Source organism: Microcebus murinus, chromosome 27 (genome assembly GCF_040939455.1).
Source record: "Microcebus murinus isolate Inina chromosome 27, M.murinus_Inina_mat1.0, whole genome shotgun sequence".
Taxonomy (NCBI): domain Eukaryota; kingdom Metazoa; phylum Chordata; class Mammalia; order Primates; family Cheirogaleidae; genus Microcebus; species Microcebus murinus.
In genome coordinates, this window is record NC_134130.1 from 17,614,644 (window position 1) to 17,641,921 (window position 27,278).

The 27,278-nt window shown below is 36.3% G+C and overlaps 1 protein-coding gene and 1 non-coding gene across 3 annotated transcripts in view; both read left to right on the plus strand.

The window, feature by feature from the left end:
* Window positions 1-27,278, plus strand: part of TBCK (TBC1 domain containing kinase) — a 134,176-nt gene that overhangs the window by 97,366 nt on the left and 9,532 nt on the right. Inside the window, exons 21-26 of one of the 2 annotated variants that reach the window (XM_020284513.2) lie at window positions 4,848-4,884; window positions 5,840-6,001; window positions 9,278-9,450; window positions 14,820-14,995; window positions 16,819-16,978; window positions 21,875-26,035. In XM_020284513.2, coding sequence (XP_020140102.1) covers window positions 4,848-4,884; window positions 5,840-6,001; window positions 9,278-9,450; window positions 14,820-14,995; window positions 16,819-16,978; window positions 21,875-21,895 — 729 coding nt within the window. In that variant the 3' untranslated portion in view covers window positions 21,896-26,035. Of the gene's footprint in view, window positions 1-4,847; window positions 4,885-5,839; window positions 6,002-9,277; window positions 9,451-14,819; window positions 14,996-16,818; window positions 16,979-21,874; window positions 26,036-27,278 lie in introns of those variants that run through there. The other variant, XM_012779027.3, reaches the window with a different exon arrangement.
* LOC142864955 (U6 spliceosomal RNA) lies at window positions 24,802-24,909 on the plus strand. The gene has a single exon (XR_012915248.1). It is a non-coding gene; the product is annotated as a U6 spliceosomal RNA (small nuclear RNA).

Genomic DNA, 27,278 nt, shown 5'->3' on the forward strand with positions numbered 1-27,278 from the left:
ATAGTCTTTTAGAGATTTATCTTCCTGCAGAGAGTATGATAGAAGAGGCAAGCCATAAGCTCCTATAACTTTGTTGCCATTGCCCTGTGCCAGAACCTCTATTGTAGCACTTAGCTGTAAAGCATTTTGAGTATCTATTCACATGTCTGACTCCTCTTCTATCGGGGGAGACCTGGCATATGGCACAATGCATTTCATGTTAAAATGAATGAGTGAATGCAAGCATGGATGAATGAAAGAGTGAACGAACATGCCCAGAAATAATTAAAGTACAAAGTAACACATGGTAGGTAATTACGATATATAATTACTATCATTGCATATAATACAATTATATATAATACGAAGTATAGTGGGGTAGGTATCATAAGAAATGAACAAAAAGTTTTGATAGGCTAGGTGCAGTGGCTCATACCTATAATCCTAGCACTTTGGGAGGCCAAGGTGAGAGGATCATTTGAGGCCAGGAGTTTGAAACCAGCCTAACCAATAGTGAGACTTTGTTTGTACAAAAAATAAAAAATTTTAGGCCGGCGTGGTGGCTCACGCCTGTAATCCTAGCACTCTGGGAGGCCGAGGCGGGCGGATTGCTCAAGGTCAGGAGTTCGAAACCAGCCTGAGCAAGAGCAAGACCTCGTCTCTACTATAAATAAAAAAAAAAAAAAAGAAATTAATTGGCCAACTAATATAGATAGAAAAAATTAGCCGGGCATGGTGGCACATGCCTGTAGTCCCAGCTACTAGGGAGGCTGAGGCAGGAGGATCACTTGAGCCCAGGAGTTTGAGGTTGCTGTGAGCTAGGCTGATGCCACGGCACTCACTCTAGCCTGGCAACAAAGTGAGACTCTGTCTCAAAAAAAAAAAAAAAAATTTAAAAAATTAGCCTGGTGTGGTGTGGTGGTGTGCACCTGTAGTCCCAGCTACTAGAGAGGCTGAAGCAGGTGGATCACTTGAGCCCAGGAGTTTGAGGTTGCTGTGAGCTATAATGGTGATGCTGCACTCCAGCCTGGGCAACAGAGCAAGACTCTGTCTCAAAAAAAAAAAAAGTTTTCATAGAACAATTGGTATTTGAGACAGACTTTGAAAAAACATAAAGCTTTGATTGATGGAAATGATAAGGAAAGAACATTCAGAGAAGAAAAGAAAAAGCACAGTGATAGGAAAGTCGTTTGTGTTGAGAGCACGGTAAATCATCTGTCTTGGCGGGGAGTAGAACATATATGGGGAGGTAGGGAAACACAAAGAAATTTAGCCCAATGCCCTGTGCCATGTTAATAATACTACTTTAAACTTGGAGAATTTGTTACTGTGTACAAAGCATTTTCACATATATTATTTCATCTTATACCATCTCTTTGACATAGTTAAGATGATAATTTTCACATTTGAAAAACAAAAAATTTGGGATTCACATAGATTAACTGCCTTGTCCACTGCACAAGGTATCTGTAATTGTCAGAATTGAAACTCAGATGCATATTTTCGAGCTTGAAGACCTTGGCTTACTTTGCTAATTCACGATGACCTTAAATGCATAAGTAATAAGTGTATACTTAATTTGGTGTACATTGGAAAAGTATTGACCTGATAGAATAGGGGAATGATGTGATCACAGTTGTATTTTTAGAAAAGTCAATTTAGCTGAAAGAAATAATGGATCAGATAGAAACCGAAAGCAGGGAGAACAACTATAAAATGTTTATAGTAGTCTATGCAAAAAAGAATGAGAATCAAAACACGATTGGTTCAGTATGAATGGATAGAAGCAAAAGACTGAGGAGACAAGAGACTTTTTGAAAATAGCATCTATCAGACTTAGCAGGAAATGTTTTAAAATTATAAGATTTTTGAACCTAAGTTTTATAATAACCTAAGTTACTATAAAAATGGTACTGGTAGAAAAAAATAAGCAATTTGAAGGTGACCATGATTGTGGTGTCTTGTATGTAGTTAAGTTACATTGAAACAGTTTAATTTTTTCAGAGTTTACTTTTAAGGTTTATTAAATAGCCAGAGCAGCATATTTGGGAGCATTATTTTGCCCCATTACTAAGATAATACCCTTCTGAGTACTCTACCTAATGTCTTATTTACTACAGGTGTTTTTTGTTTGTTTGTTTTGGGTTTTTTTTCCCATTCTGGCTGGTGGAAAAAATGAACTATTCTTAGCATTTTATGAGCCTGGCAATTTTTCCTTCTGATTATTTTAAGTGATTTCTACCCTATTTATTAGAGTTTTCTCACAGACATGCCTACTTTACTACTGAACAAAGAGTTGAGGGGCACTCTCTGCAGATTTCTGGAGCTTTTTCTCTGCAGCTCTCTCCTGTCTAGAATTATGCTATTATATATCCTGAAGATTCCAGCCATGTTGACCTGTCCAGATTCCCAGCTCTGTCTATTCAGCTAATGACAACCACCAAGCTCTGTCTAGGTTCTTCTTCTCTGTCAGTGGCCTGGAACTTCTTTGTAAACAGTAATCTGGGCAATCAATTGTAGGGTTCATTTGTTTCCCCTATCTTAGGCATTATTCTTTGTGCTGCTTGATATCCAGGATCTGCAAATTGTTACTTCATATTGTCTGTCTGATTTTGAGGCATTTTGGGGGGAAGTATAAATCTGGTCCATTATTCCTCCATAGAAGGAAAATTCCTCCATAGATCATGAGGAAGCTAATTAAAGAGGATAGAATGGGAAGAAAGGGGTACTTTTAGCTAGTTGTTAAAACAATTTGAGAAAGATTTTTAATGAAAAATAATTGGCTTTGATCAAAAGGGTAGCAGGTAATGTAATTGATATCATGTCCTTAAAAGAAAGATATGTTGAATAATAGTGATGTAACTAATCTCTGCTCACTTTATTTTTAAATTTGAATCAGAATGAAGAGTTTATGTTTTGTTATATTTTATTTGCTACAACATATACTTGTTACAATGAAGTCACATATCTTTGGACTCTTCCCCTTTCCCATTTGTAATGTCCCTGGAAAGAACTGTCTGATGTCAGCCTATAACTGATGCTGTTGTGGAGATCAGTGGGCTTTGTTTCACATACAGTACTTAGATTTTTTAATGGACCATGTAATTATAGTTCTTGACTGGCATTTTGATAGTATAAATACTCCATTGTGCAATGCAAACACAATATGCATCTCTACTCATAAATTTATAATTGACAGGTGCTGAAAGAATCTTTATTTAAACTCTGTAAGTAGTACAAAAGTCTTCATTTAGTAGTAGCCTGGGCAGGGCACTATGGCTCATGCTTATAGTCCTAGCACTCTGGGAAGCAGAGGTGGGAGGGTGGCTTAAGGCCATGAGTTAGAGACTAGCCTAAGCAACGTAGTAAGTCTCCATCTCTACCAAAAAAATTAAAAAATTAGCTGGGCATAGTGGCATGTGTCCGTAGTCCCAGCTACTCAGTAGGCTGAGGCAGGAGAATCACTAGAACCCAGGAGCTAGAGGTTGCAGTGAGCTATGATGATGCCACTGCACTCTAGCCTGGGCAAAAAGAATGAGACTCTGTCTCCAAAAAAAAAAAAAAAAAAGGCAATAGCCTATATTGACTTAACAAGTAAAATAAGATTAATGCTTTTTCAGATTTTTCTATGAATTATTGATTTTTGATATTTACTATTGACAAAGGAGATTTTACTCTACTTTTATAAATTAGGAACAATTTGTCACTTCTAAAATCTCTCAAAATTAATTGGAAGTGTGTATATACATACATATATACTGTATATGTATTTTTTCATTCCTAGGCAGTTAATTTAGGAAAATAAATTTGCCACTCAGCCAAAGAACCAAATTATTACCAATAATGGTAATATTAGATTTTGTTGCCTTGGGTCTGTTATGATGCTTCCTATTAATTGATAAAATGGTAACAGAAAGCACACACTTCATAGTACCTTTTAATGAGACACTTTCAGCATTTCTAAAATATCATCTTATTGATTTTTAAAAATAGTTACAAGTACCTCATCACTTATGAGTACCATATGTGGGTTCTTTAAAGAAATAGAACCAAGAGGAGATATACAGATACAGATAAAGGAGATTTATTATGGGGAATGGGCTCACTCAGTGATGGAGGCTGAGAAATCTCACAGTCTGCTGTCTGCAAGCTGGAGACCCAGAAAAGCCACTGCTATAATTCAGAGTCCAATGGCCTTGGTAATCCCTGGTCCAAAGGCCTGAGAACCAGGGGAACTTATAGATAAATCCCTCAGGGGCAAGAGAGGATGAGACGAGATGTTGCAGCTCACATAGTGAGGCAGAAAAGGTGCAAATTCCTTTTTCCTCCACATTTGTTCTTGTCAGGCCCTCAGTGGAATGGGTGGTGCCTACCCAGGTTGGGGAGGACAATGTCCTGCTGCTCTCATCTGGAGACACCCTCACAGACACGCCCAAAATACTGCTTAACCAGACATCCGGGCATCCCCAGATCCAGCCAATTTAATGCATAAGGTTAACTATCACAAGGACCTTTAAAATCTCAGCAGTGTTTTTGTACAACCTGAAAAGTATACCCTTGAAATTAGCCTACTGTTATTGCATTTGGATTAGCCTTGGTCTTGAGTGTGTGCTTCGATGAAATGAAGACATTCTGTGAATAGTCCTTGGCAAAAGGGTCATCCACATTTGTGATACAGATAGATATCATTATGTGGTAGAGCGTCTGTGATACCTGTAATTGCCTACATCCTCTTTTATTTTAATCAACAAAGTAGACCAAAACCTAGAACTTTTTTTTTGCTATTCATTTTATTGGTAATCAGTGTAATGATCTCTTTTGTTTTCTCTTTTTCCAAACCCTGTGCCTCTTTCTTTTTCCACTCATAGCTCTATGCCATCCCTTGGTTTCTCACCATGTTCACTCGTAAGTATCATTTGCCTTTTTTTTATATTAGCAAAAAGACAGCTTCATTCTTCCTTCTATTTTATATTTATAATAATAATAAGCAGATTTAATAAGTATCCTTATGTAATTCTAACATAATAGAGTTGGGTAGAAAAGAATTTCAATTGTTCTGACAAAATGAGAATTGTATAGGATGAAAACCTATTTTATATGTCATGACATTCATACAAGCTCCAATCCTAATGTCTTTAGAAAAAGACATTAATATCAACTGTAGTATTTATATAAAGTTTACTAGGGCAACTTTTACAATCAACATAGGCTTTATTTTTAGAGATTCTCTAATATGTTTATTTCCTAACTAGGATTCCTCTAGAAATTAAGCAGATTATGTGACTATGTAATACATTAATTAGCCACAAATATTAATAGAATGGACATCCTTAAATCATGGTTACATGGTAAATGGAATAATATTGGAAGCAGATCTATATGCATTGACCTGGAAAAATACCCAGTATTGTTAAATGGGAAATAGAAAATTAATAGGATTTTAGGGGAGAATTTAATAACACACTTATTTAGATTATATAACAGAAATGTAACTTTACTGTACCTAACAATACTAAAGTTCATCTAGGTAAATAAACCTGTGAGAATAATATAACTGGAAAACTCTGGGAAGAAATATGAATGGGACAATTATATCAAGATTGATAATGGAGGTTAGAAAGTGTTATCTATTTGACCAATCTGATTATCAGCTTTGTAAGATGCATTAAGAATGTAAGATGCATTATAAATTTACAAAGTCAAATAAACATTTTATAAAAATTGGTAGTATTAGCTCTTAAATAATACTTTTGATCATAAAGTAATAGTTATATATCCAGTAAAGCTGGTTGTTATTTTTGTTTTTGTTATTTGGGTTTTATATTTTAATTTATTTATTTATATTTTTGTCATTTTACAGATGTATTTCCACTGCACAAAATTTTCCACCTCTGGGATACCTTACTACTTGGAAATTCCTCTTTCCCATTTTGTATTGGAGTAGCAATTCTTCAGCAGCTGCGGGACCGGCTTTTGGCTAATGGCTTTAATGAGTGCATTCTTCTCTTCTCTGATTTACCAGGTATAGCTCCAAATAGATGGAATCACTGAATGAAATTTGACTGTAAAATAATGAGACATTTTTAAGCCGTTTGCAAAAATAATCATCCAGGCCTTCAGAATCTCTTGTGCTTGGGCCTCATCATCATCTCTTGATTCTCTCCCCATATATTGCCTTTTCTGCTAGCCCAGCATTGTAGATACAGAGCCGGCTCACACCAGTGCAGTGTGATGTACTTCCACCTAGGTAATGCCACCAAACAGGCCAGTGGGGTGAAGGTGGTGGCAGTAACATGTCTGCCCTTTTGCTTAGGACAGGGCTGTCTTCAGCTGATGGAGAGTAAAAAGGGCCACTTGGGGAGGTATTTGAGACTCTTTATTCATACAAAGACATACTTCACATGAAGCTCTGCTCCCTCCTCGCCACAGCTTCTTGCTAACAGTTTGACAGTCTGAAGAAAGGAAACACTGTCCTCTTGGGCGGACAAATCAAACTCCAGAGAAATTCTATGTCATGTAATACAGGAGAGCAAGTTAAGCTGTATAGAGCATTCACAAGTAAGGAGTTTGTAAACCTAAGAGTTGAATACTTAAATATAGAAATATGGATAGCAACTACAGTCTAAGCTTTGATTCTACCATTAAAAAGATAAACTCAGTGTGGTTACATGGCATGTAACTAGATCTGTAGAAGGAAAATAAGCTAAACTATATTTTGGCAGAAACTAAAATTGTAATAAGGTTTACAGACAGTGAAATGTATAGGCCTTAACTATATAACTCAATACATTTTGGCAGTTATGAACATCCCCTTAACCAGCACTTCAATCATGACATATATTTTCATAGTCTCCAGAAATTCCTTCATGCCAGCTGCCGATTGATCCCCATGCCCCTTGGGCAGCCACTGTCTGAGTCTGTCAGTGTAGAAGAGTTTTGCCTGTTCTTGGCTTGTCTTTTTATTCTGTAAACTGTGTCTTTTGATGAGTAGATTTTTACAATTTTAATGTCATTTAATTTATCAGTGTTTTCACAGAGGCCTTTTGCCTCTGTGCAAAAGGCTTCTGAAGTTTTATGGATGTAGAGACTAGAGAAAGAGAAAGTAGAAAGTCCTAGGATTGGAAAAGTACTTAGTACTGGGTCAGAGTGGAGAAAAGAATCTTCAGGGTCCCCTCTTCTTCCGTGATGGAGGTCTTGGATGAGGTGTCTGAGGAAGACCTCGCCAGAGGCCCAGGATAAAGAGGCCTTTTCCTTGGAGGGGCCTACATTAGGGATGTGCATATGTGTAAGAGAGTGGCAGCCAGAGGGACTGAGTCTGTGACAGCAACTCCCTTCAGAGGCCGTAGTACATCGGCTATGCACCAGGTCTGCTTTGAGGAGGGCCACTCCCCTCTGGGGCCAGCCAAGTAAAGCCTTTGTAGGAATTGCCTATGGTTGGGCCCAAAAAATCATATATAGATTTTTGGTCAACAGCTGGACTTCTCAGATATTGTACCCTTGCTAAGAAATTACTGTCTGCTCCAAGATCATTACGATATTCTTTTGTGTTCTTCTAGACTGATTTATTGTTTAAATTTTTATATTTTGGTCTATGATCCAGTTGAATTCATTGTGTGGTATGAGTTCTAGTTTGAGATTCACTTATTGTCCCATATATTTATCCAACTATCGCAGTTCCTTTTGCTGTAATTGAATAACTGGTCTTTCCATATCTGCTAGTCATATTCCAAGTCTAAATGTGTTGGGAAATGACAAAAGATGCCTTGTAAACCTTTATTAACTGCAGACATTCTACCCATAATATCACACTTAATAAAAATTACTTAGTTTCTTCATCTTCAACAAAAATGGATGGTGGGAGGGAGAATTACAATGCCTGTCTTCAAGAATCATTGTAAGAATTAAATGCACTAAGTGAAAGTATTCAATACCTGTCTCATGACAGATGCTCAGTAAGTGTCATTTCCCCTTCCCTTCTCCAAAGTTTTTCCACCTTACAAGAGTAGACAACTCTAAATGATGACTCAGGTACCATCCACAGAAGCTACTTATTGCCTATTTCCTTTTATCCTTATAAGCCCTTTATTTCAATAAGAAAAATAGGAGCTTATCCCCTTGTAATTTAAAACATGTATAATGATATATTTTTCTCCCTTGTTTATCTGAACTGACACTTGAACTTTTGCAGAGGAAATGAGAATGTCTGCCATTTGCAGTTTTAGACACCGAGAAAGCCTCGCTAGCCTAGCTAGCTACTTCATCCCCGTCGACTTCTTGAACTGCTGCTACCTATCTGTGATTTCTCCCTCGTCCCCATAGAGCAATGACTAACTCCTCATCAGAAATTTTGGCTCCTAAAGAGCTACAGGCCCATGAAACACACAAACAATAATTTGGAATTGTAATAGCCTTCCTGTTTATAATGGCTCTGCATTGAAGATGCCTCCATTTCAAATATGACAAAAAAAAAAAACAACTTCTATGGAAATGTTTATTATTTTGATCAAGTACATTTAATCTACCTCCATATGAAACCTTATTTAAATGTTTCTGCACTTAACTCAAGAATTATTAAAGGTGGGTGGGTGCTCTGACTTGGTGAGGGGGGCAAGGACAATATACGTAACCTAAACATTTGTGCCCCCATAATATGCTGACATAAAAAAAAATTAAAAAATAAATAATTGTATAAACAGTGGAAGAGGCAGACAATAAACAAGGGAAAAAATTTTAAAAAATTATTAAAGGTGAAATACTAAATTGATATTTTGATAAATTTTGCCCTGATTTGTTTATATCCTATTTAATGACAGTGAAACTTCCAGTGTACTTTACTAGGAGTTGTGGTGAATCAACATCTAAATGTTTCGTGTATTCATTCCCAAATTCTAGTCTACCCCAACACCAACCTCTATTTTACTTTGGAAAAGTTAAAAATTATTAAAATAAATGAGCCAGATTTTTAAATAAGGAGATATGTTATATGCCATGATGTTTAAATAATGATACAGTGAAAGATACAAACATATATACATGTAGATAATACCAAATAAAACACAAGTATATATATTTACATATATATGTAAGCATATACTGCTAAATATCCCCTAGTCATAAATATTATATGTTGATTAATATCTGCATTGTAGTTTTACTGACGTCTTTTCTAATTGTCATCTTACCATTTAGATATATGCGTTTAGGAAATGCATATATCTAAATGGTAGATATATGCATTTACCTTAACAAAGCAATCTAAATTCTATACATTCGCTTTTTAAAAACTTTTTCTATCTAGAAATTGACATTGAACGCTGTGTGCGAGAATCAATCAACCTATTTTGCTGGACTCCTAAAAGTGCGACTTACAGACAGCACGCTCAGCCTCCAAAGCCAGCTCCTGACAGCGGCGGAGTCCGAAGTTCACCGTGTTTCTCTTCCGAGTGTCCAGACCCGCCAAAGACAGATCTGGTATGTATTTGCAGATTTAGGTGCACACACTACGAAGCAATGGATGTTAAGATTAATATACCCTAGTGTCATTGTTGTCCTTAATTATATTGTCATTTATGTCCTTTTAATGAAGCTATTTCCAAATATGATTGTATGCATGTAAATATTTCAGAAAACTTTTATGTCTGTTGGGTTATATAGGTAGAAAGATTGTTTTGTCATATTACTCCAGGTAGCAAGTTGCATTATTTTTTTTTCTATGCAATCATAGTGGGTCTGTTTATATATCAGCTTTATATAGCGAGAGATCACAAAGCAAAGGAAGAATTTTAAAAATAGAAAGCCTAGCTGGGTGCAGTGGCGCATGCCTATAATCCCAGCACTCAGTAGGCTGAGGCAGGAGAATCGCTCGAGCCTAGGAGTTTGAGATTGCTGTGAGCTAGGCGGAAGCCACGGCACTCTAGCCCGGGCAACAGAGCAAGACTCTTGTCTCAAAAAATAAAATAAAATTAGGAATAAATGTGAAGTTTTATCACGTGTAGCCATATGTAACTTCTAATGGTTATTACAATTTGTATCCTGTGACTAAGGTAATGAATTATATTAAAAATTTTCCTAATATTGAACCATCTTTAATTCCCAGAGTGTGCCCTACTTGGTCATAGTTTGTCATTTTTTAAAATTGCTATTGCATTCCGTTTTTCTAGTTTTGATATTTTTCTAAAAAATATGTATTTCCAAGGATATTGGGGGGGTTGTGTGTTTAATACTGTCTTTTGTCAGATTTAAATATTAGGTTAAGGAAGCTTCATAAAGTGGCCTGGGATACTTTTTAATATTTCTTTTGGCTTGGAGCAGTTATTTTGTCATGGGAATTCCCTATACTTTAAAAATGAGGTAGAATTGTTTGGGAAAAATACGTTTGGCATCTTTCTTCAAAGTAATCATTTGAAGACTTTAAAGTTTTACCTGTATTTACATAGATCTATATAGGTTTTCTATGACTTTTTTTTGTTTTTTTGTTTTTTCTTTTTTGAGACAGAGTCTCACTTTGTTGCCCAGGCTAGAGTGAGTGCCGTGGCGTCAGCCTGGCTCACAGCAACCTCAATCTCCAGGGCTCAGCGATCCTACTGCCTCAGCCTCCCGAGTAGCTGGGACTACAGGCATGCGCCCCCATGCCCGGCTAATTTTTTGTATATATATTTTTAGTTGATCAATTAATTTATTTCTATTTTTGGTAGATACGGGGTCTCGCTCAGGCTGGTTTCGAACTCCTGACCTTGAGCAATCCGCCCGCCTCGGCCTCCCAAAGTGCTAGGATTACAGGCGTGAGCCACCACGCCCGGCCGGTTTTCTATGACTTTTAAACACACACATACACACACCAGTCTATTCAGCTCTACTTAGGCTTATGGGTATATAGGTCTATTGAGGTTTTCTATTCTTTGGGGAATATTAAAATCGATATCTTCTAAATTTATTTATATAGAATTACATACAATATTGTATTTTTTAAATATTTCTACATGCTTATGTTTGTTCTCATTTATATAAAATTAAAATAAGAAAGAAAATAGTTATAAAAACATGTTTATATTTTTTTTCTCATTTCTGATCTCACACACATATACAGATTTTCCAGCATTATTGGTTTCCCCCAAAGTATCAACTCTAGTATTTGTCTAATTTTCCCTTCATTAATGTATTCATTATTACTAAATATTTTGCCTACTTTCCAACAGATAGTTTGTGGAGTTTTTTTATATTTGCCTTCTTTATTTTCACCTAGCCGCTTTCAATTAATGAGAGTAACATTTTGCAAGCTTTGTATGATAGCAGTTGCCATCTCTAGTTTTTCAGCTGAGAGAAAGATGACTTTATTGAGAAATTATTGAGATAGCTATGCACTTCACTGTTCTTGATTAACCATCACAGTGCTCAAAGGCCAGAGGGAATCTGACAGTTGCCATCCCTGAAGAGTCTAATAATCCAGACATAAGAATAGATTCTTCCCTGTAGTATTATTTAACATTTTTTTAAAACTCACTTATTCATTCATCAAATATCTATTGAGTTTCTTTGTGCCAGACCTTGTGCTAGCTTTTGGAGATAAAAATATGAAAAGATATGGAAACTGCATTCAAGGAGATTGTAAATCAAGTGGAGAAATAGACAATATCTCACAAATGTAATAATATACTCTGGTGGAGGTAAGTACACATTGTTTTGGAAACATATGCGTACCCAATGGCACATAGTTACTCAGGAAAAGGAGAAGAAGATTTAGAAATACTAGTTACTCATTTATATTCAGTAAATATATTTTCATACATTCTGTGTGTCAGATAATATGCTAGATGCAGGGAAAGGCATAAGTGTAAATGCCATTTTTTTCTCATCCTTGAGGAGCTTTTAGTCTAGTGGGAAATCATTAACCCATTCTAATAATGGTGCGGAGTTGGCAGATATTTTCTCCCATTGTGTAGGTTGTGTCTTCACTCTGTTGTTGCTTCCTTTGCTAAGAAGAAGCTTTTGGGCTTGCTGTAATTCCATTTGTCTACTGTTGCGTTTGAGGTCTTACCCAAGAAATCTCAGACCAATGTCCTGCAGTGTTTCCCCACTGTTTTCTTCTAATAGCTTGATAGGTTCAGGTCTTTAAGTCTTTAATTCATCTTTATTTTATTTTTGTACATGGTGAGAGATAGGGGTCTAGTTTAATTTTTCTGCAGATGAGTATTAAGTTTTCCCAGTGGCATTTATTGAAGACATTGTCCTTTCCCCACTGAATGTTCTTGGCACCTTTAATATGTGGCTTTAGTTCCAGGTGGACAGCTAAGTTTAATATGCATTGTGTGTACAGGCTGTTGGGCAGAAATGATAAATCAATAGACAATTCCCAGAGTTCTATAGTTATCCTAAATTTATTTTCCATCAACAAAGTCCCATGAATTTGAAACTTCAGTCACATGAGGAAAATGCCAATGTCTATAATACTAAATAAGACAAAAGTTATGCAGAGAAAGTTTTATTTTTATGCCTCTAAGTGGAAATTTTACAATGAATACTAAAATCACTTATAAAACTAATAAAAGAAAAACTAGACTGTGTGTTTTTAATATAATTATTTTCTTCATAAAGCACAGTAGTATCATTTGTTCTAAATTTACTAATCTCCTAAAATTAATTTGCAGAGGAAGACACATACATCATATTCAAGTTCTTTACACATACACATTCACAGAAGTTTGGAAAGTTATGAAATTGTCAGCAGTTCCTCTCCTTCTGTTCTTACATTTTATATAGCAATACTCTTCCCTTTGAAAAACACCTCCTATATGATGCATTTGATTAGAACAAATGCCCAGGTCAAATCTTTCTTTAAATCAGACATTACTTCATAGAGAATAGTTTAGTGAAATCCTCTTCTTCATCAGCCAGGGCATTCTTTTCACTTAGATGAAACCTCACTTGGAAATGCCATATTCATCACAAAATGACTATAAGTGGAACTAGGTTAATCAGAAGTTCTTTATTTTATCTTTATAAATGTATGATTTCAGGCGAAGGCTGGGAAAAATACCTGTAGAGATTGCAATCTAATGAAAAAGGCAATGGAAGCATTGATTGTAGGGCTTGCTGATTTTAAAGCCTTTTAATCTTTCTGAGCACTTTTAATTTCAGAATGTTTAAGTAGCTTTAATTCCTAATATTTAAAAAATTAAAATTCCTTATGTGTATTTTTTATTAAAAGCCATAAACCCATAAAGCTTAGCAATTTCCATTTCTATTTAAAAGCTAGTGAAGTGAGAGAACAAGTGCTTTACCACTAAAGAAGATGGTCATGCTGGAAAATCAGACTTGTGAGGGGGAGGAAGGGGAAAGGGCATTTATTGAAACCTTAAAATCTGTACCCCCATAATATGCTGAAATAAAAAAAAAAAAAAGAAAAGAAAAAGAATTCAGGGCACAGTCAAGGAAACCAAAGGGATGAGAGCTGATATCAAACTTCAGTTGAAAACAGTTCTTTTCAAAATAAGTCTGTCTAGTAGGTGACTCACATGGTTTATTTTCTCCTGCCTAGACATTCTAAATTATATATTCAAAGTGTGGAATTCCACAATGGAATTGAGAAAAGAGAGAAAATTGGATAATAATTAGACTCTATTTTGTTAATTTATTAGGCATATAAATAATATTTTCTTTTGAATACCCATATTTTCAATCAAGTGAATTTTGAAAATTCTAAAATTCTCAAGTTATGTTACATAAGTCTTCAAGAATGACTTTTAGTACTGAATAAATTTATGTTAAATTGAGCTAAATTGTCTTGCATTGCCTATTACGAGGGGGAAATCCTTCTCCCTACTAAATAACATACAGAATAATTGTAAATAGCCTTTAGTCTGAATCAGTCTTATGCCATATAACAGAAATATGGACCAATGTACTGGTTTGATAGTCTGGAGTCTGATTTTTACCTCCTTCATAAATAAGACGTTGTCAATTTGGTTTACTATCTAAGAAAGTATTAGGTTGCTCTTTATTCATCTCTAAGAATCTAATTTCCTCTTGACCATTTATATATGACATAAATTATTTTATAAATGTCCAATGCATATATTAGAACCAGTTTCTTTACTATGTATATGGAATTACAGTGTAATTTCTCATAACATTTAAGTTATAATTAATGCAATTCACAGCAACAGTAATTATACTTGAAGAAAGTGAAATGTGCTCAGAGGTGCTTTTTTTTTTTTTAGAGATACACCATACTCTCATAAGGAAAAATCTATTCATCTCTTTCTATGTGTTTGAGCTAGGAACCCACAGAGGGAAAAAAATGCTTTCCTAAAGATGCGACTAATGAGGAAATAAACTTTAACAATAAAGAATACAGGCCAGGCATGGTGGCTCACGCCTGTAATCCCAGCACTCTGGGAGGCCGAGGCGGGCGGATTGCTGGAGGTCAGGAGTTCAAAACCAGCCTGAGCAAGAGCGAGACCCCATCTCTACTATAAATAGAAAGAAATTAATTGGCCAACTAATATATATATATAAAATTAGCCGGGCATGGTGGCGCATGCCTGTAGTCCCAGCTACTCGGGAGGCTGAGGCAGTAGGATTGCTTGAGCCCAGGAGTTTGAGGTTGCTGTGAGCTAGGCTGACACCACGGCACTCCCTATAGCCTGGGCAACAAGTGAGTCTCTGTCTCAAAAAAAAAAAGAATACAGTTACACACTAGACTGCTAAAAGGAGATACAGTGTCCTCTTTTCCCATATGCTATACTGACTGATATCAAGAGCCTCTAGATATTCTATTACTGGCTATAACTTATCTCTCTATATTAGTATTAATATTTTTATTGTTTGTGCATTTTTTTCAGTCCAGAGAATCCATCCCATTAAATGACCTAAAGTCAGAAGTATCACCCCGGATTTCTGCAGAGGACCTGATAGACTTGTGTGAGCTCACTGTGACTGGCCACTTCAAGACACCCACTAAGAAAACGAAGTCCAGTAAACCAAAGCTTCTGGTGGTTGACATTCGGAATAGTGAGGAGTATCCTCTACATATGCAGTTCAAAGGGTGGCACTGCCTTATTTATATTGCTTCCTCTACATTTACAGAGTGTGTGGTAAAAACAGTGAACATTTCTAGGATTCCTCTGAATTCACATAGCTAAATTACTTCCAAACTGGATAACAGAATGGTCTTGCATGAGATTTCATAAGATAACATTTCATACCAGAGGCCTTAAAATGTTTTCCAAACAATACCAGAATATTGGCATATTTTCTTGGGTTTTGTACTTTATTGCTATTCTTGAAGACATTTGAATCCTTCATGCTGTAGATAGGAATTGTGGTGAAGATGCAGAATACATACACACCTGGTCTACCTCATAGCTTAGAGCAAAAGTTTGCCACATCTCAGCATTGGACTTGTATTTATTATAGTTTTCAAAACGTTGGCTTATAGGTAACATATATTTTCACTAAGTACAAGGTATTTTTACTAAGATTGTACTATTGAACATACCATGCCTTCATTTTGTTTGGCACTAAAATATGAATGTTTACAAAACAATAACAATGCGACCTTTCTCATTATATTTTCATCCTCTGTTCAGTTCTCTCTTATGAATCATTTTCTTGCCTTGATTCTCTATTCTCTAGAATCTAGGTAAATGGTTTTCACACTTTTTTTTAACAGAGCAACTCCCTTTTAAAATATTTCTTAGATATTCAATATATAAAATATAAATGAATTTTATAATAATTTTCTTCGAAAGTTTGGATCGATAGCATTTACTAGTTACAAATGCTATAAATGAGGGTTAGCAGGTTGGTGGTTTCTTACGTGCCAAAATTGAGTATAAAGGCCGGACACAGTGGTTCACACCTGTAATCCCAGCACTCGGAGAGACTGAGGATCACTTGAATTCAGGAGTTTGTGACCAGCCTGAGCAAGAGACAGACTTCATCTCTACTAAAAATAGAAAACATTAGCCGGGCATGGTGGCGCATGCCTGTAGTACCAGCTACTCAGAAGGCTGAGGCAGGAGGATCGCTTGAGCCTAGGAGTTTGAGGTTGCTGTGAGCTGGGCTGACCCCACGACATTCTAGTCCAGGCAACAGAGCAAGTGCAAGTTGGTCGGGAGGTCATCTGATACAAACAGGACAGCCTGAGCTCTTCCTTTCATCAAAGGCAGTGGTTGGGACTCTGCCAAACAAGAAAATGGCAGGTAGGTAGGCAGCCCAAACGTGCCTACCACAGCATTTGGCTAGGGTAGATTAGTATTATTATTTTCTACTATGAAAGCACTAGAAAAAAAAAGATATTCACAGTTGATAAGGGCTGTTTGATAAACACAGAAACCCTGGCAAGTGATTCAGACCTGATGGACACAGATACATTTGCTGAGAATTTAGGTGTTGCTAGGTTCTTAGTTTGTGTTATCAAAAATTTTAATTTAAAGTATATCTTTACTGAAAGTAAAAGCACTATCAGAGAAAAAAGTACTATCAGAGTAATTATGTTTTGAGAGAGAAGTCATTACTGTTTAATGAAAAGTACAGTTAAAAATATTGAATAATAAGCTGAAAGTTATGAATGTTGTACTCACGTGCTGCATCAGAATCACTTTCACAGTTCTTCATTTAATGAGGGAAGGGCTTTTTTGCATCTTTGGCTAGTCTTCTTTCTTTCTCTTTTCCACTTCATTTTCAAGTTTTGATTTTTGTTTTTTTCTTAGAGGTGCCTTACATCCTTTGGATAAAATACTCACATGAGCATGGAGGATGTGTAGCACTACCCTCTGGGATTTTCTCTCAGTCAAGTCTACACACAAATAAATGTTTTCCTTAAACTTTCCTTCTCAGTTTCATTCGGGGTCACATTTCAGGCAGCATCAACATCCCATTCAGCGCAGCGTTCACTGCGGAAGGGGAGCTCACCCAGGGCCCCTGCACCGCTGTGCTCCAGAACTTCAAAGGGAAGGTCATTGTCATCGTGGGGCATGTGGCAAAGCACACCGCTGAGGTGAGTGTCCCCAGCAATGTCGTGGGTGTATATGAGGAATTGTTTTCCTGCCTACTCTGTATATAAGGTTGTCTAAAATCGTGTTTCTTCAAAAGTTGGTCACAAATGAAATGAGCTTTGAAGATTTGTCTACATTCTTACTTAGAAGAGTTTGCCTCTAATTCAAGCCTTTTTCCCCTCAGTGTTCAGCATCAAGACCAACAGTAAGATTGGAAAAATCCAAATGATAGCCCTAGCTCGTTGGGTTTTTTTAAAAAAAAAAACCTGCTTTCTGAAATTGCAAAGAAATAGTTTGAATTTCCTCCAGTGGAGAAAAATAGTAGTGCTTAAGTGTAGACTCTGAAAGCTGGTCATAATGGGATTTGTTGGATTTGGAAGTTCTGTTTACTAGAGGCTCAAAGCTTTTTGACAATAGAGAATTCAGGAAAGGTATCATCGGTCAGATATGAGGAGTACATGAAACTATAAAGTGGCTTTCCTCTTCCATGGCTATATTCTAAGTAGATTAAAAAATAGAACAAAGAATAACATATGGAGGCCAAAAATATAACCTTTATTATTTCTTTTTTATAAAAGACAAGTTGGGTACTGTAGCTTAGTATGAGAGCCAAATGGGCTTGCTAAAAATAAAAAAAGAAAACCAGAAGCAGGCAGAGAACATATTTAGGTATAGGCAACATTGAACCCATACAGGCTCTTTCTCTAAATGAAGGGAAGAGGCTGCCTCTGGAAAAATAGGCAGGTGGCATGCTCCCAGCAGGCAGCTTTTTCCCAACAGGAAGAAAGACAGAACTGAGCTTTCCAAATTTACCAATCAAATAAATCCCTCTACCTCCTAGGGCAGTGTATATAGAGGGACAAAAAGAAAGGTCGGCAATAAGCTTAGGAAAATTTCCTCGTCAAGGAAATCAGAAATGGTGATAAAATGCCCCCTCCTGTATGAATATCCTTTATGTCTGTGGAAACTGAGAACACAGAAATGTGATCACTGAGAATGTAGTGCGATGAGATCTTTACGACTGTCGATCACAGGCTGTTTTAAGCCTCCAACAACCCTCGTCTCCAAAGTACAGGCTAAAGGTGGCATTGACTCTGGCACTACGTGAAGGTCATCCCTGACGATGGAGCCTAACCGACCATACTAAAAAAGTATCTGAGTCGGCCGGGCGCTGTGGCTCACGCCTGTAATCCTAGCTCTTGGGAGGCCGAGGCGGGCGGATTGCTCAAGGTCAGGAGTTCAAAACCAGCCTGAGCAAGAGCGAGACCCCGTCTCTACTATAAATAGAAAGAAATTAATTGGCCAACTGATATATATATAAAAAATTAGCCGGGCATGGTGGCGCATGCCTGTAGTCCCAGCTACCCGGGAGGCTGAGGCAGAAGGATCACTCGAGCCCAGGAGTTTGAGGTTGCTGTGAGCTAGGCTGACGCCACGGCACTCACTCTAGCCTGGGCAACAAAGCGAGACTCTGTCTCAAAAAAAAAAAAAAAAAAAAAAGTATCTGAGTGAATAGTAACTAGTTCTAAGTCATAATCACTCACACGTTTTTTGTGTATCTGGCACCTAACAGAAGACAAGCTATACCTATTTTCTGAGAAAGTCATTATAGTAACTAACCACTTTAATGTGTAATTTCAAGTAAATGAGAATATTTTATAACTAAAGCCATGATATTATATTATTTTGATGTTAGTTGTTAATAATTATTATTTTACTACTACCCCTGTACTGCTGCTACATTAATTGGTATTGCCATATCATTTCAGTGAAAATGTGAATTTTCAATTATAGTGGAAAAATACTATTGAAAATCACATATTTCTAGGTTCCAAGTAATATATGGCCTTAAGAAGAAATTCCAACAATGATAATCCCAATTATGGACTGGTTTTTATTATGCTAGACACCGTAATGAGTATGTCACATATATATATCTCTCTCTCTCATTTTATTCTTTATAACAATTCTGTGAGGGAGCCATTGTTCTAGACAAGTTACACATGAGAGAAACTCAGACTCAGCATTGATCTAATTTGCCTATGTCTAGCCAGGATTAAAACCCAAGTCTGTGTGACTCTACAGGTGAGACCCTCAGCTCAGTGAGCTCTTGAAGCTTTCTGAGTCTTCCGGCTTCCAGTTGCTCAACTCGTGAGCATTCCTGACCAGTGGGAGAGTGCGGGGTCAGGATATTTATCCTTCTGGGTCCTCCCCTCAGAAATGGTCTCAGGTTGGCTTTGTCCTTCTACTGAAGGTTAACACTTCTCGCCACAATTCTCTCTCTTCAGCCCCTGGTGACAGCGGGTCCCAGGCACAGCCACAATTCTGATTTTACTAGCCCCAAGTAATTGCACTGTCCCTTATGGTTCTCTGACATGCCACCAGCACCTTTGTGACTAATCTCTTTATGAGTCATTCTCCTCTCAGTTTATGCTAAGGGCTTTCTGGGATCCTGACTGTTGTTAGAAGGGTAGCATATAAAATACATGAATTTTTCTAATCAACCTACCGTAAACTAAAAGTTTTAAGGCTCACCCCCCACCAGCTGACTGAATGGACCCCCTCATGGCCAAAGGAATATCCTAAAATTAAATTGTCTGCCTGGAGGAGGGAGGTCAGACATGCCTTATGCCCCCCTCCCTTCGTGGAGACACCCTCTGTAACCCATTAACAGGCCTAAGGGTATGTAAGGCAAACCTGCAGGTCCTCAATTTACACAACAAATCTGTGTTGGTAGCTTGTCTCTGAGAACAGCTCCTTATGTTAAAACATTCCAAGCCTTTAGACAAAGCTTCATGTCTTTAACCAATTACAAGCCAAAGAATCTTTAAACCCACTGAACCTGTAACACGCCCCACCCTTTGAGATGTCCTGTCTTTTGGGGCCAAACCCATGTATGCCTCCCACATATTGATTTATGACTTTACCTGTAACCCCTGTCTCCCTGAGACATATAAAACCAAACTGTAACCCAGCCACAACGAGTCCACTTGCTCAGGGCCTCTTGGGAGTGGCTCCAGGTCATGGTCCTCAAATTTGGCTCAGAATAAATCTCTCTAAAATTATTTTACAGAGTTTGGCTTTTTTCCGTTGACACTATATTAGTTGCTGTGTGTTAGTTTGGGCAAGTTATTCTTTCTAAGTCACCATAAAATGAGGATAAGAATCCTACCTGCCTCATAGCTTTCTTGTGAAGGTTTCAGATTAGGCATACAAAGTTCACTGCAGAGCCTGATACTAGTAAGCACTCAGTTAACATCAGCTATTAATTTCGTTTTCTAGTACTATTATTTACATATATGTGAATTTAATAAATACTGTTTTATGTATGATAGTAAAAAATTCTAGAGTTTGTGAGTATGTTAGTAAAAGAACAGATTTGGCAGCTCTAATCTCCTGTTTCTTTATAGAAACACCAAAAAACAAGCAGAAACTGTACTGTGTTGAACAGAAGTGGCAAAAGCAGACATCCTTGTCTTCTTCCTGAAACTCAGGAAGTTTCCAATCTTTCACCATTGCATATGATGTTAGCTGTGTATTTTCATATATGGCTTGTATCATGTTGAAGAAGTTCTATTCCTAATTTGTTCAGTGTTTTTAGCATGAAAGGATGTTGAATTTTGTCCAGTGCTTTTTCTACATGAATTGAGATTATTAAATGGGGGGGTTTGCTTCCTTCTATTATGATATATGTGATATAATGATTGATTTTTCTATGTTTAACTTTACATTCCAAGCATAAATTCTACTTGGTCATAGTGTATAATCCTTTCAATATAGTGCTGAAGGCAGTTTCCTAGTATTTTCTTGAGGATTTTTGCATCAACATTCATCAAGTCTAATGGCCTCTAGTTTTCTTTTCTTGTCTGTCTTAGTATCAGGCTAATGCTGGTCTTACAGTATACATTCCCTCTCCTTCAGTTTGTTGGAAGACTTTGAAAAGGTTGGTTAATTCTAGCCAGAGCAATTAGGCAAGAAAAAGAAATAAAAGGCATCCAAATTAGAACATATAGTAATTTCCTAGTCTTGCTATAAAATAATACCACAAACTTGGAGGCTTAAAACAACAGAAATTTTTTCTCTCATAGTTCTGGAGTCTAGAAGTCTAAAATCAAAGTGTCAGCAGGATCATACTCCCTCTGAGACTCTGGGTGGAATTCCTCCTTGCTTTTTCCCAGCTTCTGGTGATGGCCAGAAATCCTTATTGTTCCTTGGTTTGTCACTGCATCAAGCTTTGACTCTGTCATCACATGGTGTTCTCCCTGTGTCTGTCTCCATGTCTCTTCCCTTCTTCCCTATAAGGATACCAGTCATATTATATTACTCCAGTATGACCTTACCATAGCATCCTAGCCTGTTTCCAATTAAAGTCACATTCTGAGGTTCTGAAAAAAACATGAATTTTGCGGGACTAACCCCCAAATTATCCAACCAGTATAGAAAAGAAGAAGTAAAGCCATCCTTATATATGCAGATGACATAATCTTTTATCTAGGAAACCTTGAGAATCTTTAAAAAAATTTTTTTAAAAACTGTTAGAGCCAATAAATCAATTCAGCAGAGTTGCAGGATACAAAATCAACACGAAAATCAGTTGTATTTCTTTATATTAATAATGAATAATTTAAAAAGGGAAATAAAACAATTCCATTTACAATAGCATCAAAAAGATTAAAATACTTAGGAATTAATTTAACCAAGGAGGAGTGAGACTTGTACACTGAAACTACAAATACTGCTGAAAGAATTTAAAGATCTAAATATCTGGAAAGACATCCCATGTTCATGGATTAGAACAATTACTGTTGTTTTGGTAACAATACTACCCAAAGCAATGTACAAAGTAAGTGCAGTCCCTATAAAAATCCCAATGGCTTTTTTTTTTTTTTTTTTTGCAGAAATGGAAAAATACATCCTAAAATTCATTTGAAATTATAGTAACCCAGAATAACCAAAACAATCTAGGAAAGAATAAAGCCAGAGGACTCACACTTCTCAATTTCAGAACTTACTGCAAAACTACAGTAATCAAAGCTGTGATATGGGCATAATGATAGACATATAGACCAATAGAAATAAAAATTCTGGAAATCTTTGCATCTATGGAAAATGGATCTTTTTTACAAGGGTGCTAGAATCATTCAATGAGGAAAAAATAGATTTTTCAACAAATGGTTCTGAGAAACTGAATATCCAAATGCAAAAGAATGAAGTCAGACCCTTACTTTCACTATATACAAAAATTAACTCAAAATGAACCAAGACCTAAATTTAAAAGCTACAGTTATAAAGCCCTTAGAAGAAGACATGGAGCTAAACCTTCATGACATTGAATTTGGCAGTGGTTTCTTAAATACACCAAAAGCACAGACAACAAAGAAAAAAATAATTAAACTGGACTTCACTAAAAGTAAAAACTGTGCTTCAAAGAGCATTATCAAGACAGTTAAAGACAACCCACAAAATGGGAGAAAATATTTGTAAATCATATCTGGTAAGGATTTAATGTTGGAATATAAAAATCGATATGTAAAAATCAGTTGTATTGATGTTTACTAGCAACTCCTACAATTCGACAGAAAGACAACCAAATAAAAAAAATGGGTAAAGGACTTGAGTTAGATTTCTCTGAAGGAAATATGCAAATAGCCAATAAGTACATGAAAAAATACTCAATATTGTTAGTCATTAGGGAAATCAAAACCACAATGAGGTAACCTTTTTACACCAAGTGTTGGCAAGGATGAGGAGAAATTGGAAGCCAGGTACATCACTGGTGCAAATGTGAAATGATGTGGCTTCTGCATAGAACATCTTAGCAGTTCCTTGAAAAAGTAAACATGGAATTACCATGTGACCCAGCAATCTGACTCCTAGATGTCTACCAAAAAAGTACTGAAAACAAGGAGTCAAAGAGTTATGGATAAAAAAAAAAGAGTTATGGGTATACCAGTGTTCATCACAGCATTATTGAGAATGGCTAAAAGATGGAAATAATCCAAGTCTCTATCAAGAGATGAATAAATAAAATGTTGTGTATATGTACAATGTAATATTGAGCCATAAAAAGAAATGAAATTCTGATATGTGCTGCAACATGGATGAACCTTGTGAACATTATGCTAAGTAAAGTAAGCCACACACAAAAAGAACAAATATTGTATAATTCCATTTATATAAAATAATGACAATAAGCAAATTCATAGAAACAGAAAATAGACTAGTGGTTATCAGGGCGGGGGTGGGGGGCAGCAGGAGAAATGGGAGTCACTGCTTAATTAGTATCGAGTTTCTATTTGAGATGATGAAAAATTTTGGAAATAACTAGCGGTGGTGATTGTATAACATTTTGAATGTATATAATGCCACAAAATTATAGAACTAAAAATGATTAAAGTGACAAATTTTATATTATATATATTTTACCTCAGTTTAAAAAGTGTTCTAGGATTTGATGTGTTCAAGCTACACTACTATCACCAGTTGATCTGAGCACTACAATTTTTGCTCAGATAGTACTGGACATTTCATGAGAGCTGTTCTGGTGATGTCTCTCTTTTACCTGTATGGGTGGTTTTTTGTTTTTGTTTTAAGTGATTTCCAAGCAAGTAGCAGCTTTTCTTCTAAGTCAAAATCAACACACTGCAGCTGGCAGTGTCCCTTTTTGTGAGAAGACTAAGAAAGCCACAGTCCAATGCTATGAAGAGGACGCAGAGGTGGCGATTCTAGTTAGTGCAGTTACAGCTCATCATTGCAAATGTTTATGATTTTTCTGTCAAATCCATATTTTGACTTGGGAAATTTTTGTTCGCAAAACAGCAGGCACTGACTGTAATGTTTAGCATCTTCTATAATATCTTCTGTTAAGAGCTGGTTTAAAAAAACTAGTCTGAAAATCCAAAAAATGAAAATGTTAAATAGAGTATGTAGTTCAATAAAAGAAAAAAGTTTTCAATATTGAATTCATAATAACAAGCAGCAAAATATCAAACCGTTCCAAGAAAGAATAAGCCACTTGTCTAGTATATGACAGCATTAAAACCACCCATTTGGCATACAAATTAGGACTGGAGTATCTTTTGTAATACAAATATGAAGAAATTATTGTACAATAACCAGATATATTGAATACAGTGTCTGAACTCACATAGGAGAAAACAACAGATCTGAGAAATACAGCTTATTCATGTGCCTGAATAACTATAATTGGAAATATGTATCATTTCTATTGTGTATTCATTAACTATTTCCTACAATTACAATTGATTAGCACTTTATTGCCACGAGATGGTTTCTTTACAATTACCACTTCTCATTTTATATGTGGCATTGCTTCCACATTAATTACATCAGAAAACTATAGAATCTGCCATTTTTTATCCAGATAAAACATTGCTTTTCCCCAGAATAGGGCAAAGAAGAAGTACTACAAAGATCTTAATTCAATTAGGATTCCATGTAGAGGCCTCTCTGGACCAGAACCAAATCCTGCTACATCTCACTTGTTAGTTATTCACTAATTGACCTTATCCTAAAGGTTAAATAAAGCAGTGAGCTATTGTATAACCAAGCATATCCAGATATGCTGTGAGCAAAGTTATGTTAGCTTTAAGGAAAGTCAGATAATCTGGAGTGAGTGAAGGAGAGTCCTACGTCTCTGAATGTGTGCTTCTTCTAGAGTGGATCTAGTGCTGTGCTGTAGTACAAGCCAGACAAACACAGGCTGCATCTGTTGGTAGGGTTTATGAGAGTAGGAGGACCTTTGTATCAAAATAGTGTAAAGCCAATTCAAGCCTTAATTTTGCCACATTTAAAATGAAAAACAGTGCTCACTTCGGCAGCACATATACTAAAAATTGGGACGATAACAGAGAAGATTAGCATGGCCCTGGGCAAGGAAGACGTGCAGTTTCATGAAGCGTTCCATATTTTTTTGGCCTAGGGAAATAATTTATGAAGAAGACCCCAAAGGCAATCACAGCAACAACAAAAATAAATAAATGGGACCTGATCAAATTTGAAAGCTTCTTCACAGCCAAGGAAACTATCACAAGAGCAAACAGACAACCTACAGAATGGGAAAAATTTTACTGGATGCTACATATCCAGTAAAGTGCTGATAACTAGAATCTATATAGAAGTCAGGAAAATCAGCAAGGAAAAAAATCAAACAGCACCATTAAAAAGTGGGCAAAGGACATGAACAGAAACTTTTCAAAGGAAGACAGACTAATGGCCATCAAACATGAAAAAGTGTTCAACGTCTCTAATCATCAGGGAAATGCAAATCAAAACCACAATGAGATATCACTTAACTCCAGTGAGAATGGCTTTTATCAAAAAGTCCCAAAACAATAAATGTTGGCATGGATGCAGAGAGATAGGAACACTTACTCATACACTGCTGGTGGGACCCCAAACTAGTACAAACTCTGTGAAAAGTAATATGAAGATACCTCAAAAACTAAAAGTAGAACCACCATTTGATCTAGCAGCCCCAATACTGGGCATCTACCCAAAAGAACAAAAGACATACTATAAAAAAGACATCTGCACTCAAATGTTTATAGCAGCACAATTCACAATTGCGAAGATGTAGAAACAATCCAAGTGCCCATCTATACATGAGTGGATTAATAAAATGTAGTATATGTATACCATGGAGTACTATTCAGCCACAAAAAACAATGGTGATCTAGCACCTCTTTCTTGTATTATCCTGGATGGAGCTGGAGCCCATTCTACTAAGTGAAGTATCACAAGAATGGAAAAACAAACACCGCATGTACTCACCGTCAAATTGGTATTAACTGATCAACACTTAAGTGCACATATAGTAGTAACATTCATTGGGTGTCGGGCAGGTGGGAGGGGGGAGAGAGGATGGGTATATTCACACCTAATGGGTGTGGTGCGCACTGTCTGGGGGATGGACATGCTTGAAGCTCTGACTCGGGTGGAGCCAAGGCAGTATATGTAACCTAAACATTAGTACCCCTGTAATAGATCAAAAATGAAATGAAAAACATGGCAAATTCTTACTCTTGTTGCAAAAATAATCATTTTTTAATAACTTATGAGAAATTGCATCTTTGAGTGCTACTGGAATTAGATTCTCTGGGCATAGAGAGAGAACATGCATAATATACATAGAAACCCCCACAAAAGATAACCTCTTACAAAACTGAAACACACTAAATCCCAGAGAGCAAGCATTAAGTCTGGGTTAAGGCAATAACTATTTAGATCAATAGGAAAAAGTAATCTACCATCCGTATCATGTATTAAATAAACAAAGATATATAAAGAGACATTTTTATATCCTTGAACTGATTGTTCAGATTTAAAGGAGAATTTTTGTTTTTAACATTCATCTCAAACGTTATCTAATGCAAAATGTGTGCTTTGTTTTGATACCCATAGCAACCCTTACTCACACTATCCTACTCCCAACATAAGGTCAAAGTCTCATATATTTCAGCTTTAAAAACTTCATAATGAATCCCTCTCCTAGAGGTAAATTACAATGTTTAGCGAGAATGATGACTTAATACAATAGCAGGCTTTCTGTATTATTGTGTTGTTTTTTCCTTTCCATGGGATAATGATGTAATGTGATGCAACTCTGAATCAGCTCAGACTGGAAAACTGGCCAACAACCTGGACCAGAACAAACCAAAAGCTCCAATTGGTGTTTTTCTGTCTTTAGAAAGTCTTTAAGAAAAAGTATAAACATCGTATTGCTGTGTTAGTCATTGAAATTTAGAAGACTTTAAAAATAATTATTAACCTTGTCTAGATCATACCTTGTGGTTATGAACCACTAAGATTTCACACCTGACAGTATTCAAAAGGTTATCTAAGAAAGAATTGAAGGATTCTTTGCTTCTCACTTTTGTATGGTCAACCCTTTGGAAAATACTGGAAACAGCTCATCTGACATATAAATGTTATATTCTTGGCACAAAATCAATGCTTTTATCAAAAGAAATATCAAAGCATGATATCTGGCTGCAGTCACGTGGGCTATTGTTATTCTTTCCTTCAGAACAAAACAAAGCAAACCAAAAAATTAGAAAAGAGCAATATATATATTTCTGAATAACATTTGAGTCAAAAACCTAGACAAGAGATAATTTTTATGAATATTCTACTACAACTAAACAGTGAGTAGCTGATGCTGTCTACATCTAGCATGTGATGATTAAATTTAAAGTGTGACATCTGTTTTCAAGTGAAGGTTATAGGTTCACAGTAAGCAAGACATGTAATTGCATGTATTTTTTTAAATCATAGTGCAAT